We start from the raw sequence: 15,751 nt of genomic DNA on the forward strand, positions 1-15,751 counted from the left end.
CAAAAATGGCACCCACAGGTGCCCGGCACAATGCAACAGCCCCCATGCGTAAATTAAGCCATGGTGGGCTGTCATGTTGTGCGAACCAGGTCTTCTAATAATCAATGTGATTTGTGTCACATGCCCCATTTGCTTTTTAAAAATAATCAGTTTGGCTACACTGGTACCAAATTTCATCATTCCCAGTCTAGCAGCTTAATTATTTTTGTAGTACATATTTTGAAAAGTAAACTTACAAATATAACCTCGGAAAGGAGCCTTGAATTCAAGCATAGCTCCACGTTTCTGGCTGCCACTGGAAATCGCCACCCTGGCCAAGTCTAATTCAAGTACATGTATAGAAGGGCAATGGAACATCCAGAGCCCACTCTTCTATGCTGTCTGCTTCTTTGGCTTGATTCTCAGATTAAAGGGGTGGGCAACCTGGTGCCCTCCAGCTGTTTGGGACTACATCTCCCATCAGTTCCAGCCTGCATGACGAATAGTCACCTGCCCTGCTCTATTATGAGATAGACTTTATGTGCTACTCACTGTACATACAGCCCATGTCTTGCACTAGAGGTTGTTTGAAATGGCACTTTTTTCCTAATCTAGAAGTACTGTAACCCACTTTGAACAATGTGCAAATGTCCCATTTTCATATTATTTTTTCTCACTGTTACCCTGACTATTGGAGCAAACATGTACCAAAATTCAACTTTTATCACACAGACATAGCAAGCAATTGTTGGGAAGACTATGGTCTTCAAGGGTGTTTTAAAAATAAAACACAGTGAAGTAGTAAATAAAATAATGAAATAGTTCTTTGAGTGAGCAAGGGCCAAGTATCTTTGTTTTTAACATAGCTGCACAAAGAATGCACTATGCAATCATATTTGTTATTTCACAGATACTGAGTTACATCCAGATGTAGTCACGGAGTTCACCCATGAAAACCAGTGGGACTTATTAGTAGCTTCTCACTGATTTCAGTGGATCATGTACTCAAGTATGACTAACTCTGGATCCAACGTACTGCTTTTGCCCTTTGCAAATTGATAGATCAAGTCATAGGATGGACTAAAATTTATGTTGCAGCCCTAATACATTCCTGGCTGCTATTGGAAATGGTCCAGGGCCTTAAGTGGAGGACCGGAAGTCTCAGATTGCTCCATATGGTGTGCTGTGCTGGACTGCTTGTTCTGTGCTGGACTGCTGCTGCATTATTTTGTAAGTTAAATTAGATGTACTGAGTTTTGACAATTAGATGGCCAAGTCTCCTTTGAGACCTTTCTTGTAATTGTATTATCTGGGACTACATGTACCAAATTTTAGCTTTCTGGCTAATATGGAAGCAGTTGTACTTTTAAGCTATAATCTGTGCTTCCTTTTGAGGAAAAAAATGTACAAACATCCAATGTCTGACATTCAGCTCTAATAATCAGAGCACCTTAGGCTACATACACACATTTGCCAAGAACACATGGACATGTTTCTGCCTCCAAACAGGGTACATGAGTTGTGTCTTTTCTCCCCCTCCAACAATTCAAGCATTATCATAGTAGCTTGGCAGCTTAATCATTGTCACCAGCTGTTCCAAACACAACTTCAGGCTGGGAAGGAGGGATTTAGCAACGTCAGCTGAGGATGGCACCCCTTCTCCCTTCAAATAACTTTGACACTGGTGGACAAGTTACATCTGCTTAATTAATTATGTCCCACAAGAGCAGCACAGGGTCCCCAGCCAATTAAGAGGGCTTCTCCAGAGCTGCATGTTCCAAGCTTGTAGGTATCAAATGCTCCCATGGAGAAGCAGGAACCAAGAGACCCACAGGATCACCATTTGTGAGTGGCCCCCAGAAAAAGCAAGAAGCAACCACTTCTCAGCAGAGAACAGAGTCCCAGTTTGTTTAACATTTATTTTCATGTTTTAACTTATTATTCAGGTATCACAGTTTTCTACATTAAAATATTTTCATGCTTATCTCCCCCCCCCCATGATTCCCCCTCCTCTGTCCAGAGAAAAATAGATTGACACAACTTTGATGGAATGCGCTAGAGTGAAGAAAAGGCTACTGCACCCAAGTTACAGAGCACACAGACCAAAAAACAGTACAAAGAAGATCTGCATAGGAGACAGCATTGGAGGGCTGCATGGGGGAGACGCTGGGACCAGCACCTTCTACGCAGCCTGAGTCACCACAAATCTCTCTGAGCAACCCCTGGTTGTGATGTAGGATGTTGCCACAGTTTGCAGTCTGGGTCGCTGAAGCTGGAGCGCTGGGTGTGGCCCCAAGGGATAGCCTGGAAAGCAAAAATCAAGGCAAAGACCCACAGTTCCTATTTGTCCCTGGGCTTTGAAATCCACAGAAGCCCATTCCATACAAGCATTGGACTACTGATGACATACACACTGAACAGCAAGCTGTTTCTTGCCCAGTTGAATATGGCTAACCCATTTCAAGTTTGGAAGGTGGTTTAAAAACAAACCCAAGGTCAGCCATGGTTCAAAACCCAGTGTCATCCAAAGGGCTGCGTAATAACAGAATTTAAAATATTTCTTCACATGTTGTGTTTGCCTTTACCTTTTCTACCTCATTTGGTACAAATTTGATTAGATAAACTGGAGGGTCCGCTAATATAACCCTCAAGGGGCCAGGTTATATGACAATTAGATGCTCCCTAACTTCATTCAAACATTGGCCCATTCTGTGGTGCGCAATCTGAAAGCAATGATCCACTTTCCGAATGGTATTCTGAAGACTAACACTGTTCAAGGTAGATCACCATTAGCTGTACCAGCATAGTACTCCAGCTTCAACTATTGTGCAGTTTCAAAGTGTAAACGGTGGGAGGTCCCTATTCTGCTATCATTTCATATTATGTTCAAATGTGCACAAAGGTGCAGATGGAGAATATGAAACGGGCTGATTAGACTAGCAGTCTAAGCAGTGGCCCACGTGCCAGGTTCACAAAAGAGGTAGGAACTGCGCACTTGTTAAACTGGGCAAGCACCAGGGTGTGCAAACATTGCAATGTCATAGTTGTGTAATTTCTCTGCCATAATTGAAGCTAGCGGTGAGTTGTGGGATTGACCTGCCACCAGGAATGACCCTGCTCTGTTGTGTGTACCTCCCCCCCCGCCCTCACTGTTGGCAAACCAGCACAGAGCAGTGGATGTTTTGAATGGACATGGATGCCCTGGCCAAGGAGTAGAGGTTTTCCTCAACTACACCTCCTATGGGACTGTATTTGTTTCACAGTAAAATGAACAGGCAATTGCAGCCTTGAGTGTTTACTTCCCCCATGACTGCTTAAAGAAAAATTCTTCCAGTAAACCAAATTAAGGTCTGTGAAGACAGACCATTCCCGCCCCCCCGCCCCCCCGGCCTCTATATAAATGTAAACCTCTCAAGATCCAGATGCTTGAGAAGGAGCATATTTTAAACTCTGTTATCAGCTTAAAACATCAGGAACACTGGCACAAATATGTCACTTATTCTTCGTTTAATTACAGGGATGACAAGTAAACACCAACACAAGGGAAGTAAACCCAGCGTTTGATGGAGTTCAAGGTGCAGCTAGTGCTTCGCAGTGGAATCTCGGGGATAGAACTCTGCCAGGGTGCTCTGAGGGATTCTCTTCAGCAACTCCTTGGGGAAGATACGTAGCAGCTGCCAGCCAATGTCCAACGTCTCGTAAACTGTGCGGTTTTCATAGGGCCCTGAAAAGATAACCACTGGCACAGTTACATATGGGTACCAACCAAGATGCTGAGACAGTTAAGAGCAGTTTCAGCTCTTCCTGAGCATTTGAACTATGATATACCCACCTTGAGCAATGAAGTTCCTCTCAAACTTTTGCAGGAATTCAAGATAGAGAAGGTCATCTGAAGTCAGCGCTTCCTCCCCTACAACAGCCTTCATGGCTTGGACATCTTTCCCAATGGCATAGCAGGCATACTAGGAGAAAGAGTAAAAACAATTAAGAGTCTTGTGGAACCTTAAAGACTAACACATTTATTATAGCATAAGCTTTGTGGACTGGAGCCATCTAGTTGGGACAGGTAGCCAAGATACTATGGTTCAAGCAGTAGGAGCTGAGAGCGACTTTAAATACTGGAGATCCTGATGCAAACAAATTGAAGTTTTCATAATAGTCTGTCTAGTGTATCCTTTCACTTCTCTCCAAGACATGCCCATCCGTGGTAATGCTCACACCTACCAGCTGGTTTGAAACGTCAGCATGATCCTTCCTAGTCATCCCGTCTCCAATAGCAGACTTCATCAATCGAGACAAAGAGGGAAGTACATTGATTGGTGGGTAAATCTGGAAGGAGACACAGGTTTTAACAACACTCCTGAAAATTAAGAGCTGCAAGAGAAATGCTTAGAGCCCATTGCTGTGACATAAAATTAAACATTTAGTTTAAGGAACTGGATAGCAATAGAGAACCAAGACATTGGGTTGGAGCCAGACTTACTTAGAATCTGAGGGGGAAGTTAGTCATGACTAACTTAAATCCCATTGATTTCAATGGGTCTACTCTAAGCAAGACTAAGTCTGGATTCAATCCATTACCCAAGGTGACTTGTCTAATTGATACTTCTCTTGCACTTCCCTGGCTAAAGCTGTAGCATTCTAAATATTTTTGTTCCTTCCCAGCATCATTAAAGAATATGGCTCTGAAATCAGGCATTTGCTTCCAAACAGATTCATCCTTTGAATGTCAACTGGTAAGCGATGGAAATCTTTCACCGATGTGGAGCAACAAATAATAGATCTTTCTGGTGGTGCTAAGCAAGTAATCATTGCATGCCTAACAAGCAAGCTGAAATACCTCACAACAACATGCACGCCTTCATATTAGACGCACGCTAAGTATTTTGCCTCTTGCGGTTTATTCTTAGGAGCACTCTGACAATAACTGAGGCATCTAGCATTACTTCAGACTTGTATAACTGCTGGTCTCAAGAAGTACAGCTTGACCGGACTGGGTATATGTGACTTGTAAAGAGTCACATATGCCCAGCATCCCCGCAAAGCAGGCCTATAAGGGTAGGAAACTTCATTCCAAAGATATCCTGAAGAGCATTCCCCAACTAGCATACCGACCTGTCTGTTGTGAAGCTGCCTGTCCACGTAGATCTGGCCTTCAGTAATGTATCCTGTCAAGTCAGGGATAGGGTGGGTAATATCTGCAAAAGAAGTTATATTACACTTTCAGTTTTCTCCAGCTACTGCAGACAACCGGCCATGCTTTTGTGAGGGACCAAGAAACTTGCTCAAACAGGAGAAATGGAAAAGTAGGCAGGCCCTTTACGGGTAGGGGTAATAGCCACCATACTCCTAGGCAACTGAGCAGCCAGCCAGGGTCTTTGAGAACAAGGACGGATGTGGTGCTTTGGGGACTGGAGATGTGGATTCCAACTATACAAGTACAGGGAGTGGAGGCAGAGATGGGATATTTGGAAGACTCTGTCCTAGTGGAAAGGAGTGCTGATGAAAGAGGAGCCACCAAGTGCTGGATCAACCTCTCCCATCTTGGCCTGTGGTGGCGAGCGAGATGGTCCGGAAGCTACAGCTGGAGCAAAATACCTGGATATGGGAGCAGAACATCTAAACACATAATTCTGGTTTTGCTCTGGTAGTACTGCCTACCAATAGGTTTCTGGGCCCAATTCAAAGTGCTGGTCTTAGCCTTTAAGCCATAACCAGCTTGGGACCAGGTTATCTGAAGGACTGCCTTCACCCATTTAATCCTGCCATAACACGAATATCTATCACAAGAGCCTTTTTCAAATGATCGCCATTAAGACTGGTTAGGCTGGCGTGCAGGAGAGGCCTGGTCTTTTGGGTGGTGGCCCCCTTCCAATAAATGTATGTCTTGCCCTTTCAGTTCAGGCATTTGGATGAGCCTTGAAGACCTCTCTCTTCATTGCTGCCTTTAACTGAGACCACATATAGCTTCCATATCCAGACCAGCTTTCTCAACGTAATGCGTACAACTTTCCTTCCAATGCTGTCTACTATATTAATTGTGCCATGTCTCACAATTTTTTGTACATCACTCGGTGAAAGCATAGCAATAAAAAGTTGGGAAAGTACTTGAAAATAAAACAAACAAGCAAACAAATACCTGGACAACTGTGCTGGCCTCAGTAGTGGAAAGTATTTTGGTGTCATTATTAAGGTAATATTTTATGTGTAAACGGAACCCACTCAAAGCTATTTTTTTTAAAGGAACTATGTTAAAGGTGCCAAAGTTAACTCCTACAGGCAAAGACAGCAAGGCTTAAACACCTGGCTCTCTTCCCAACTCTGATCCTAAAAGGGAACTGGTCTGCTCATCAGGTTAAATGTAGTTATCCTCAGCCTGCCAGGTATGGACACACTGGTCACAGACAAAAGATGGGAGAAACATTAAAACAAGAAATATGCCTAAATGTAAACCATGTTAGAAGACGACTCACCATCGTTGGGCATAGTAAGAATAGGAATCTGAGTAATGGACCCATTCCTGCCTTCTACCCGTCCAGCTCGTTCATAGATAGTGGCCAGATCTGTGTACATGTAACCAGGGAAGCCACGGCGACCTGGCACTTCTTCCCTGGCTGCTGAGACCTTTGGGGAATTGAGGCAAAGAAAAATGTTGGCAAAGGATGGGTCACCAGCATAAACAGCAAGGTCAAATAGGGAAAAGGATGGTAGAGACAAAGAGGCTCACCATTTGGTAGCAAAAACATCTCTTCTGTCCTCTGCCACACACAGTATCCCTTCTTAAGGCAAGTTTCCACACTGCTGACCAGAGGGTCACTGACAGCTTCACTCCCATTCCTCCCTCCATTCCTTCTGCCAAACCTGAGATTGTGAGCTCTTAGGAGCAGGGACCCATGTTTTCTTTGTTTATGTGATGTACAATGTTATATTGTTGATACAGTATAAACGTTTGCAGCGTAGCTGTTTTAATACCTGGTCAAACAAGCAAAGTCTGCAGTGCTGAGTTTACAGGCAGGTGTACATGGCAACATCCTACATTGTCATGTAAAACCTGAAGCACAGAAAACATGGGGAACAAGCCCCTTGATAAAGCAACAATTTCTTTCACGTGCTGCCAGTCCCCATCCGTACCATGGGCTGCCAAGATCACAAAGAGGATGGATCTATGGCAGTAGTTGGAAAGGTATTAACAGCCCTTTCAAATTCTTTCAAAGCATCTATGAAGTAATGCCCGAAGACAGCAGTAAGAGGAGATAACATATATGTGTCAGAACTTTCTGAAGTACTCACTAAGAACCATAAGCAGCAGATTCCTACAGTTATTCTGAGCAAACTGCAAGTAATCAGGAAATCTGATAACTAAATTAAATCTAGAGACGGAGGATACTGAGTTAATTTAGAGCAATGTAGAAGCTGGCATGGCACTGAGTTAATGATGATCACTCCTTAAAGGTTCCCACTTCCCTATTAATGAATCTCAACCTATTAGGAAAGAAGTTGCATGCAAGGTGGAGACTGGTCTGTTAAACAGGCTAAAGGAAGTACCTCTCTCAGGGCTTCTGCATAGGAGCTCATATCTGTCAGAATAACTAATACGTGCTTCTCACACTGATAAGCCAAAAACTCTGCTGTAGTCAAAGCAAGACGAGGTGTGATGATGCGCTCAATACTGAAAAAGAACAAGGAAGTCCCATTAACGTTGTCCCAGAATGGAGGCCACCACTGAACACGAACAGGTGCCCACTTTCAAAAAAAGACAATTCAGAAGAAGAAAAGAGTCAAGACGCATTGGGAGTAATTTAGTAGTTAAGGCATAACATGTCCTACTCTCTATGGTATAAAAAGAGCAATACTAAACACTATATCAATTTTTTCCTAACCAACAGACAGGCATTTATAGCTGAGTGACTAGAAGTACTGGTCTGAGACTAAAGGCCCGACTGGACAACACTCTTACCTGATGGCTCTTTTAGCAGGAAGAGAAAGTGCCCCCTCCCTGGGCATTCCTGGCCCCCCACTCAGACACAATCAGATGCCCACACATGCTACAGTAGGGGTTGCACATGTAAAATCAATGGGCATGTATCCAGATAATAATAACAATAACAACAACAACTTCATTTCTATAATGCCCAATAGTTAAAGCTCTCTGGGCAGTTCACAACAATTCACAAAAAATACAAAAACCAAATTATACAACATTATAATAAAACATGGTCTAAAAATTTTAACATACAAAATTTAAAACCATTTAAACAGCTTAAAACAATTTTAATAAACAATTTTAATAACAGACTTGTTTGAGACAGCTGACATAAGTGCCCCATCATATGCCATTAAATGCCTGGGAGTAGAGGGCTGTGTTAATCTGGCACTGAGAAAATGACAGTGTCAGTGCCAGGCGGACCTCAATGGGGAGCTCGAGCTCATTCCAGCTCATTCCACAGTTGGGGGACCACCACTGAGAAGGCCCTCTCCCTTGTTGCCACCTTGTCAGTATTCTAGATAAAATCCAGGAATCGACAATGTCATCTGGCCATACATGGGCTAAACCTTAAAATAAATATACCCAATCTGAACGTTATGCTGATACCTGTGGTGGGAAAGGCACACTGGGCAGGCAAGGAAGGAAGGCACCCTCTGGTTTCAGACCACACATTCGGTACAGTATAGGTCGATCTACCCCAAGTGAACTCAAATGGTATTCTTTGAGGATGTCATCTAGCAGCTAACTGCAAGGGCAGCATAATGCAGCAGTACATGCATTTTATGCCTACTGCTGAATTAAGAGGGTAACACTCCTTGAACGCTGGCTCTCAAGAGTCGAAGACAGGGCAGATTGTTGCTAAGAGGCACAAGCATCTCCCCCAGGTTGCACATTTGCAACTCCCTTACTGGTGCCAAGGAATAACAGATCTCTTATTCCCCGCACTCTTTTCAGTGCAGAAGGAGTAGCTGACTAATGACATTAGGGAAGCAGTTCCCTATTTATTACAGGCTCTCTTTCTAGGAATCAATGACACAGGTTAATAAATCATGTGCTTTTGAGCCTTGAGCAATGGCCATCTTCTGTTCTGTCCTAGCTGCATTTAAGAGATTCAGATCTTTTTCTACCACTGTGAGGTTCCCAAACTCAGGAAGCTTCCACTTTCTTAGAGATGTATCATTTCACCAGACTTCTGTCCCTCTCCCCACAGTAGTTACCTTCTAACTATTTCTGGAAGAAGCAGAGTCACGTTTCTTCTTTCTCTGTTCCCTAGATTGCCTTCATTTGTGAATAACATCAAATTTTATCTACTTACGTTGGATCATTGGCCAGATTCAAGAACAGACACACATTGTCCATGGAACCATTTTCCTCAAAGTCAGATTTGAAGAACCGAGCTGTTTCCATGTTCACCTACGGCAGAGCATTGAGATGAGGTGAGTTGCAAAGTCAATGGCTATTTAGACCCAACTTGTGGAAAACTAATTCTAAAGAAGCTGCCAACATAAAAACGGGGGGGGGGGACACACACAGCCAATTCTGCTTTCTGTCAATTCATAACGGAGGATGCATGTACTCTGTACATTCCTATGATTGTCCTTGCAATTTGTCAGAGAAAGACAAAGTTTTCAGGCAGTGGAGGATGGAAATTAATGCTGGAATGTGTGATAGGCATGACATAAAAGTAAACTTATTGTTTTAGCTATATACAGTCAGGGCCAGAAATATTGGAACAAGGATAACTGTTTGGGCAGTTGGCCTCTGTACACCACCACATTGAAGTCGAAAGGAAACACACCCAGATGGGAGTGAAGTCAGGACTTTCAGCTGTAGTGCAAGGGGTGTGACAAAAGTGGGGCACTAACCATTCAGGAAGACGGCTTATTTTTGGCCGTCTCAGTCTACGTAAATATTTACGTAGGCTAAAACGGCGAATCAAAAAGGGACGCAAATAGCGCCCGCTACGCTATTTGCGTTCCCCTTTATTTTCGCCATCATAGTCTACGTAAATATTTACGTAGACTAAGACGGCCAAAAATAAGGAACGCAAATGGCAGCAGCCGTAGCCACCGCCATTTGCATACACGGGGGGTTTTTTTGGTTTTTTTTTTTACGTAAATCTTTACGTAGCCTATCATGTCATTTTTTTTTTTTAAACCCAGCCATGATAGGCTACGTAAATCTTTACGTAGCCTATCACGTTGTTTTTTTGTTTTTGTTTTTTACAAGACTGCAAATGGCGGCGGCAGCCGGTCAGAAGATCAGCTGCCGCAGCCGCCACCACCGGCGGGAAGACCCGCCCCAGGTAAGTCTCGTCCTGGGGGGGATCCGCGGGGGGGCGGCAGGCCGTTTTGCCACGGAGTTCGGGGGGCTGAATGCACTGGCATTCGGCCTCACCAAGATCCGTGGCGGAATTCTCTGACATCCCTACTCATAAGTAATGGAACAAACCAACATCATTTCAAACTTAAGGATCTCCTTTAATACCTGGATGAAAATCCTTGGCAGTCAATGACTGCCTGATGTCTGGAACCCATGGACATGACCAAATGCTGAGTTTCCTCACTCGAGATGCTTTGCCAGGCCTTTACTGCAGCTGCCTTCAGCTGCTGCTTGTTTGTGGGTCTTTCTGCCTTCAGTCTTGTCTTCAGTAAGTGAAAACCATGCTCTATTGGGTTGAGATCAGGTGACTGACTTGGCCACAGAAGAACATCCCACTTCTTTGCCTTGAGAAACTGTTGGGTAGCTTTTGCTGTATGTTTTGGGTCATTATCCATCTGCAATATGAAGCGGCATCCTATCAGTTTAGCAGCATTCAGCTGAATCTGAGCAGAAAGTATAGCCCTATACACTTCAGAATTCATCCTGCTGCTTTTATCAGCAGTCAGGTCATCAATAAACACCAGTGACCCAGTTCCATTGGCAGCCATACATGCCCATGCCATAACACTGCCTCCACCATGTTTGACAGATGATGTGGTATGCTTTGGGTCATGAGCTGTTCCTTTCCTTCTCCATACTTTTCTCTTCCCATCATTCTGGTACAAGTTAATCTTGGTTTCATCAGTCCAAAGAATCTTATTCCAGAACTGGGCAGGCTTTTTGAGGTGTTTGCTGGCAAAGGCTAATCTGGCCTTTCAGTTCTTGAGTGTTACCAGTGGTTTACACCTTGTTGTGAAGCCTCTGTATTTACATTCATACAGCCCTCTCTTGACTGCAGATATTGACAATGACATGCCTACGTCCTCAAGAGTGTTTTTGACCTGGATAGATGTTGTGAAAAGGGTTCCTCTTCACCCTGAGCAGAATTCTGCGGTCATCCCCTTTAGTTGTCTTCCGTGGTCTTCCAGGCCTTTTGCTGTTGCTGAGCTTGCCAGTTAATTCCTTCTTTTTCAGGATGTTCCAAACTGTTGTACTGGCCACTCCCACTGTTTTTGCTATCTCTCTGATGGATTTATGTTGTTTCCTCAGCCTAATGATGGCCTCCTTCACTCGCATGGACACCTCTTTGGACCTCATGTTGGGAGTTCCAGTGAACAGCTACCAAATGCAAATGTAACACTCAGAACCACCTCCAGGCCTTTTATCTGCTTGATTGGTCATGGGGTACCCAGGAAACAGGCCACACCTGGCCATGCAGCTGCTTGTCAGCCATTCATTCCATTACTTATGAGCCACCAACAATGGGTGTGTGTGTCTGCCACTGGCTGTACTTCCTGAATGGTTAGTGCCCCACTTTTGTCACGCCCCTTGAATTACAGCTGAAAGTCCTGACCGCTCCCATCTGGGTATGTTTCCTTTCAACTTCAGTGTGGTGGTGTACAGAGGCCAACTGCCAAAACAGTTATCCTTGTTCCAATATTTCTGGCCCTGACTGTAGGAGGTACGATCTCTCTCTCTCTCTCTCTCTCATGCCAGCAGTTTCTACCACTACCTTTTCTTTCTCTCCCCTCGCCACCACCCAGTGAGCTACTGATGGAGGGGAGATTGCTCTTGCCACAGGTCTGAACAGATTATTTGCAGCGGTCTTGTTAGGCCATGGGCTATATGAAATGAGGCTGCAGGTTGCCCACCCATTTTAAAACAAGCACCTGAGGGAAAAGATGCTGAACATGCTCCCCCACTCAATTCTTTCTTCCCTTGCTGTTTTGTCCAGCCACCCTGCAGTGTGGCACACCTGCAGTCCAGCTCACTACAGCCAGAAGTGCAGGTAAAAAGGATGGAAGAAGGAACAGGCGTTCAGTGAAGTGGAACAGGTGAAGTTCCACTTCACTGGAACTTTTGAAAGGACAGAGCAAGCCCCTGGATTGTAACCTGGCAACATCAAAAAATGTATGTTGCAAATCCAAAAGAGGGCCTTTTCTAGGGTGGCCCCTAGCTGTGCAGAGTTCTTCCCAGGGAAGCTTGCTTGCTGTCCACATTGTTGTCCTTCCGGCACCAAGCTAAGCCCCCTTTTTTTTAGCTCTCTCAGGCCTTTCAGAAGCCTGATATTTTAGATCTTATCATACCGATGGTGGTTTTAGCACCTAGCTGATTTTAGCTCCTGAAATTGTATTGTGTTTTATTTTATTGGTATTTATGTAATGGCTTTTTTGATGCTGGGTAGTATTTTAAAGATGTATTGTTGTTGTTTGTTGTATTGTTTTATTTTCACTGATTTTGTACAATGCTTAGGGAACTTGTTCTATAGGCACCTAATATATAAATACATATATAAATAAATGTTGTAGCAAATGAAAGCACAGAAGTGAAGATAATATTTCACAGTAGGAAAAAATATATCAATCCCTTTGAGAGCTCATTTCTTAACAGGGATGCCTGCTATCTCTTCAGAAGATTCCCTTCCAGACTACAGTCTAAAGATTAATTAAGTTATTTTATACAGATGAATGATGAACACTACACAGTCTAATTAATCCTATCCTGGCCTGGGGATTAACATTACAGGTCCTTGGGATGTACAAATGCACTATGTGCCCCGTTGTACAGATGCTGTTCTGCTGCAGGTAACATCTCATGCAGAACTTTTCATGTAAACCAGGGGTGTTGGACTGTAGGCCAATGGGCCATATCCAGCCCACTTGGGGTTCCAATCTGGTCCTTTAGGGTTCACCAAATAGCTGCATCCCTGCTTCTGACTGCTGATTGTTTGATGGCTTCCTGGATTTTGCATGCTCCCTCCCCCATTTTAAAAGGTTGAAATGCCTCTCTGAAGGCTTAGTTACTGCCAATAAGGGCTGTAAGTTAAAATAACCTCTTTTTTTGGACTTGACCTTTTTGCCTTTGGCCCCACCCATCACTGGAACACAGCTCCCCCCTCCCGCCGCCGCAAGAGTGAAATTCAATTCGGCCATCTGGTTGAAAAAGTTTTACCACCCCTGATTATAAATGCACCTCCCAAATGGCTGGTGTATATGGTCAAAAATCGTGAGCTGGAATGCCCATTTCATATGCTTTTAGCTACTTACTCCCATAGCAGCAAACACAATGGCAAAATTATCTTCACTATAGTCCATCACATCTTTGGATTTCTTCACCAAGCCTGCCTGGCGACAGATCTGAGCTGCTATCTGAAAGCAAAAAGTTAAAAGAGCTGCTCATGCCTAAAAATACTGGGCATCAGTTTTCAGGGAAAAAAATGCAATGGCCAACAGACAGAGCATCTGTTTTTCACATATGAACTACAGGAACACAGATAATCTTTGCTTCACCTTTGATCTGCTACTAAACATAATAGCTAGCAGATGGGAGAGGGGTAATCATATATGTTGGTTGACAAAGTCTATGCCTGCCAAGCAGGAAGATTCTGGGGTTGTTCACACAGCACACTAACCCCACCTCAGTTGTTGAGTGTGGGTTCTTTTGATCTGTGTGTTAGCGCATTGTCTGAATGCAGCCAGGGTGGCTTGTTAACCATACAGTGTGGCTTATTTCCTCAAACAAGCCACCTTGAAAACCCATGGCTTGTTGTTGTTCAGCCACACTGCATGGTTAACAAGCTACCCTAGCTGTGTTCAGACAACACGATAACCCAACCTGTGGAAAGTGTACTGCATTCAGACAACATGCTAACCCATGGTTCAACAACCCAAACTCAACCACTGAGTGTGGGTTAGTGTGTTGTGTGAAAAGCCCCAATGTTTCAGAAGGGACCCAAAATAATCCAGACTAATCAAGACATCAGTAGACTGACAAATCTCGAAAAAAGATGGCTGTTGTCCCTTTACTGGACCAGAGATCTTCCTCTGAGGCCCTTCAAGTGCTCCCATTAAGTGAGGTATGTCAGGGAGCTATGTGTGAAAGGGCCTTTTCAGCTGTGGAATGCCTTCCCCAGATAGATTCACCTCACCTCTACTTTACATGTCTAAAGGCAAAGACCTTTTTATTATCCCCAAGGCTTTTCAATCATGTTGTAATTCTTAATGTTGTTTTAGTTTGACTTATTTTTATTCTTTGTACTCTGTTTTCTTTGATCTGTTTTAATGCTGCGTTATTTATATTTCATTGCATTTTAATTGTATCACTGTATTTTTAATTTTTATTGTTAGTCTGTGAGCCACCCAGAGAACTTGTGGATAGGGCAGCCCATAAATGAAGTAAACGCAGGTTTTTCTCTCTGTCTGTGCTGGTTGGCAGTGGCTCGACAGGGGACCTGCCACCCTACCTGGGGGATACCAAGGACTGAATCTGGGACCTTCTGCATATAATGCAGATACTCTACCACTGAGCTATGGCCCTTCCCATAATTACCACATCCATGCATGCCTATATAAAAAGTCTCATAGAGCACCTACCTCATTATGGGGCAGCCCAGCAGCAGAGAAAATGGGAATTTTCTGTCCTCTGGCAATGCTGTTCATGCCATCTATAGCAGAAATGCCAGTCTGAATCATCTCTTCTGGGTAGATTCGACACTGAGGATTGATTGGTTGACCTATTTCATTTTGATAGGGGCAAAAATCCATCATTTTTAATCTGCATTTCTTGGATTAAGGTTCCAGTAAAGGATATTAAATCCAGAATATTAGCGCTATGTTCCTAAATTCAAAGACTTTTGTGCCAACAGCAAATTTTCCCAACATTTTATTGACAGTTAACATTTGTTTGAACAGGTTTGACATTTCTAAAGATAATTTTCACCTGGCGTGATCTTTGGGGGAAAAGTATGACCTGTTCTCACTGCACTATTGATACGGTTTGAAGAAGTCACTGTCTTCAGACATTGCTAGAAAAAAAAGAAGTCAGCCTTCCTCAGCCACTTGTGGACTTTCTAGCCAGGAAGACCTTTGTGGGCCTCTTTTACTTTTGTGGACATGGAACTGAAATCTTTGTGATGAGATCAGCAGATAACATTATGGGAGAACTAGAAATGGTTCTTCTGGATGAGATCTTCAAGGGTGAGGAGCTGGGCTTTCTCTCGGACTGTTTGCATGTAATGGCAGCATTTGGTGGCAAATTTTGGGGATGCGTGCTGCGTGCGAGTCACTTCTGGTTTGCAGCAACATCCTACAAATGCCCCATTCATAAGTTGTTAGCGTGACATCCAAACCTGGACATTTTGGGTTATTCATGGGTTAAACAACCCAAAGTTAACCTAAGAACAAACTATTCTGCTGCCAAATGCCACTGTTATGTACGAACTAGGTCTCTATGTTAGCACCTACTATGCAGAACATGTTGTGTGACTCCTGCTTCAACCAGAAATGCTAAGAAGATACAGTCAACTAACTGAAAATAAACAGAATCAAGCATTATGTTTGTGTGACTGAAGTCCGCTTCTGCCAA

At 43.6% G+C, this 15,751-nt stretch overlaps 1 protein-coding gene across 1 annotated transcript in view; it reads right to left on the reverse strand.

The window, feature by feature from the left end:
* Positions 1-1,865: 1,865 nt before the first annotated feature.
* The window catches only part of ATP6V1B2 (ATPase H+ transporting V1 subunit B2), a 31,062-nt gene continuing 17,176 nt past the window's right edge, over positions 1,866-15,751 (reverse strand). Inside the window, exons 6-14 of the mRNA XM_084803891.1 lie at positions 14,761-14,900; positions 13,435-13,536; positions 9,282-9,379; positions 7,525-7,648; positions 6,453-6,603; positions 5,095-5,177; positions 4,204-4,308; positions 3,812-3,941; positions 1,866-3,703 (exon numbers count right to left, since the gene is read on the reverse strand). Of these exons, the coding sequence (XP_084660017.1) occupies positions 3,561-3,703; positions 3,812-3,941; positions 4,204-4,308; positions 5,095-5,177; positions 6,453-6,603; positions 7,525-7,648; positions 9,282-9,379; positions 13,435-13,536; positions 14,761-14,900 (1,076 nt within the window). The 3' untranslated portion in view covers positions 1,866-3,560. The remainder of the gene's footprint in view (positions 3,704-3,811; positions 3,942-4,203; positions 4,309-5,094; positions 5,178-6,452; positions 6,604-7,524; positions 7,649-9,281; positions 9,380-13,434; positions 13,537-14,760; positions 14,901-15,751) is intronic.

This window comes from Heloderma suspectum, chromosome 6, assembly GCF_057233095.1.
Source record: "Heloderma suspectum isolate Gila_16-S chromosome 6, 16-S_ref, whole genome shotgun sequence".
NCBI classification, from domain to species: domain Eukaryota; kingdom Metazoa; phylum Chordata; class Lepidosauria; order Squamata; family Helodermatidae; genus Heloderma; species Heloderma suspectum.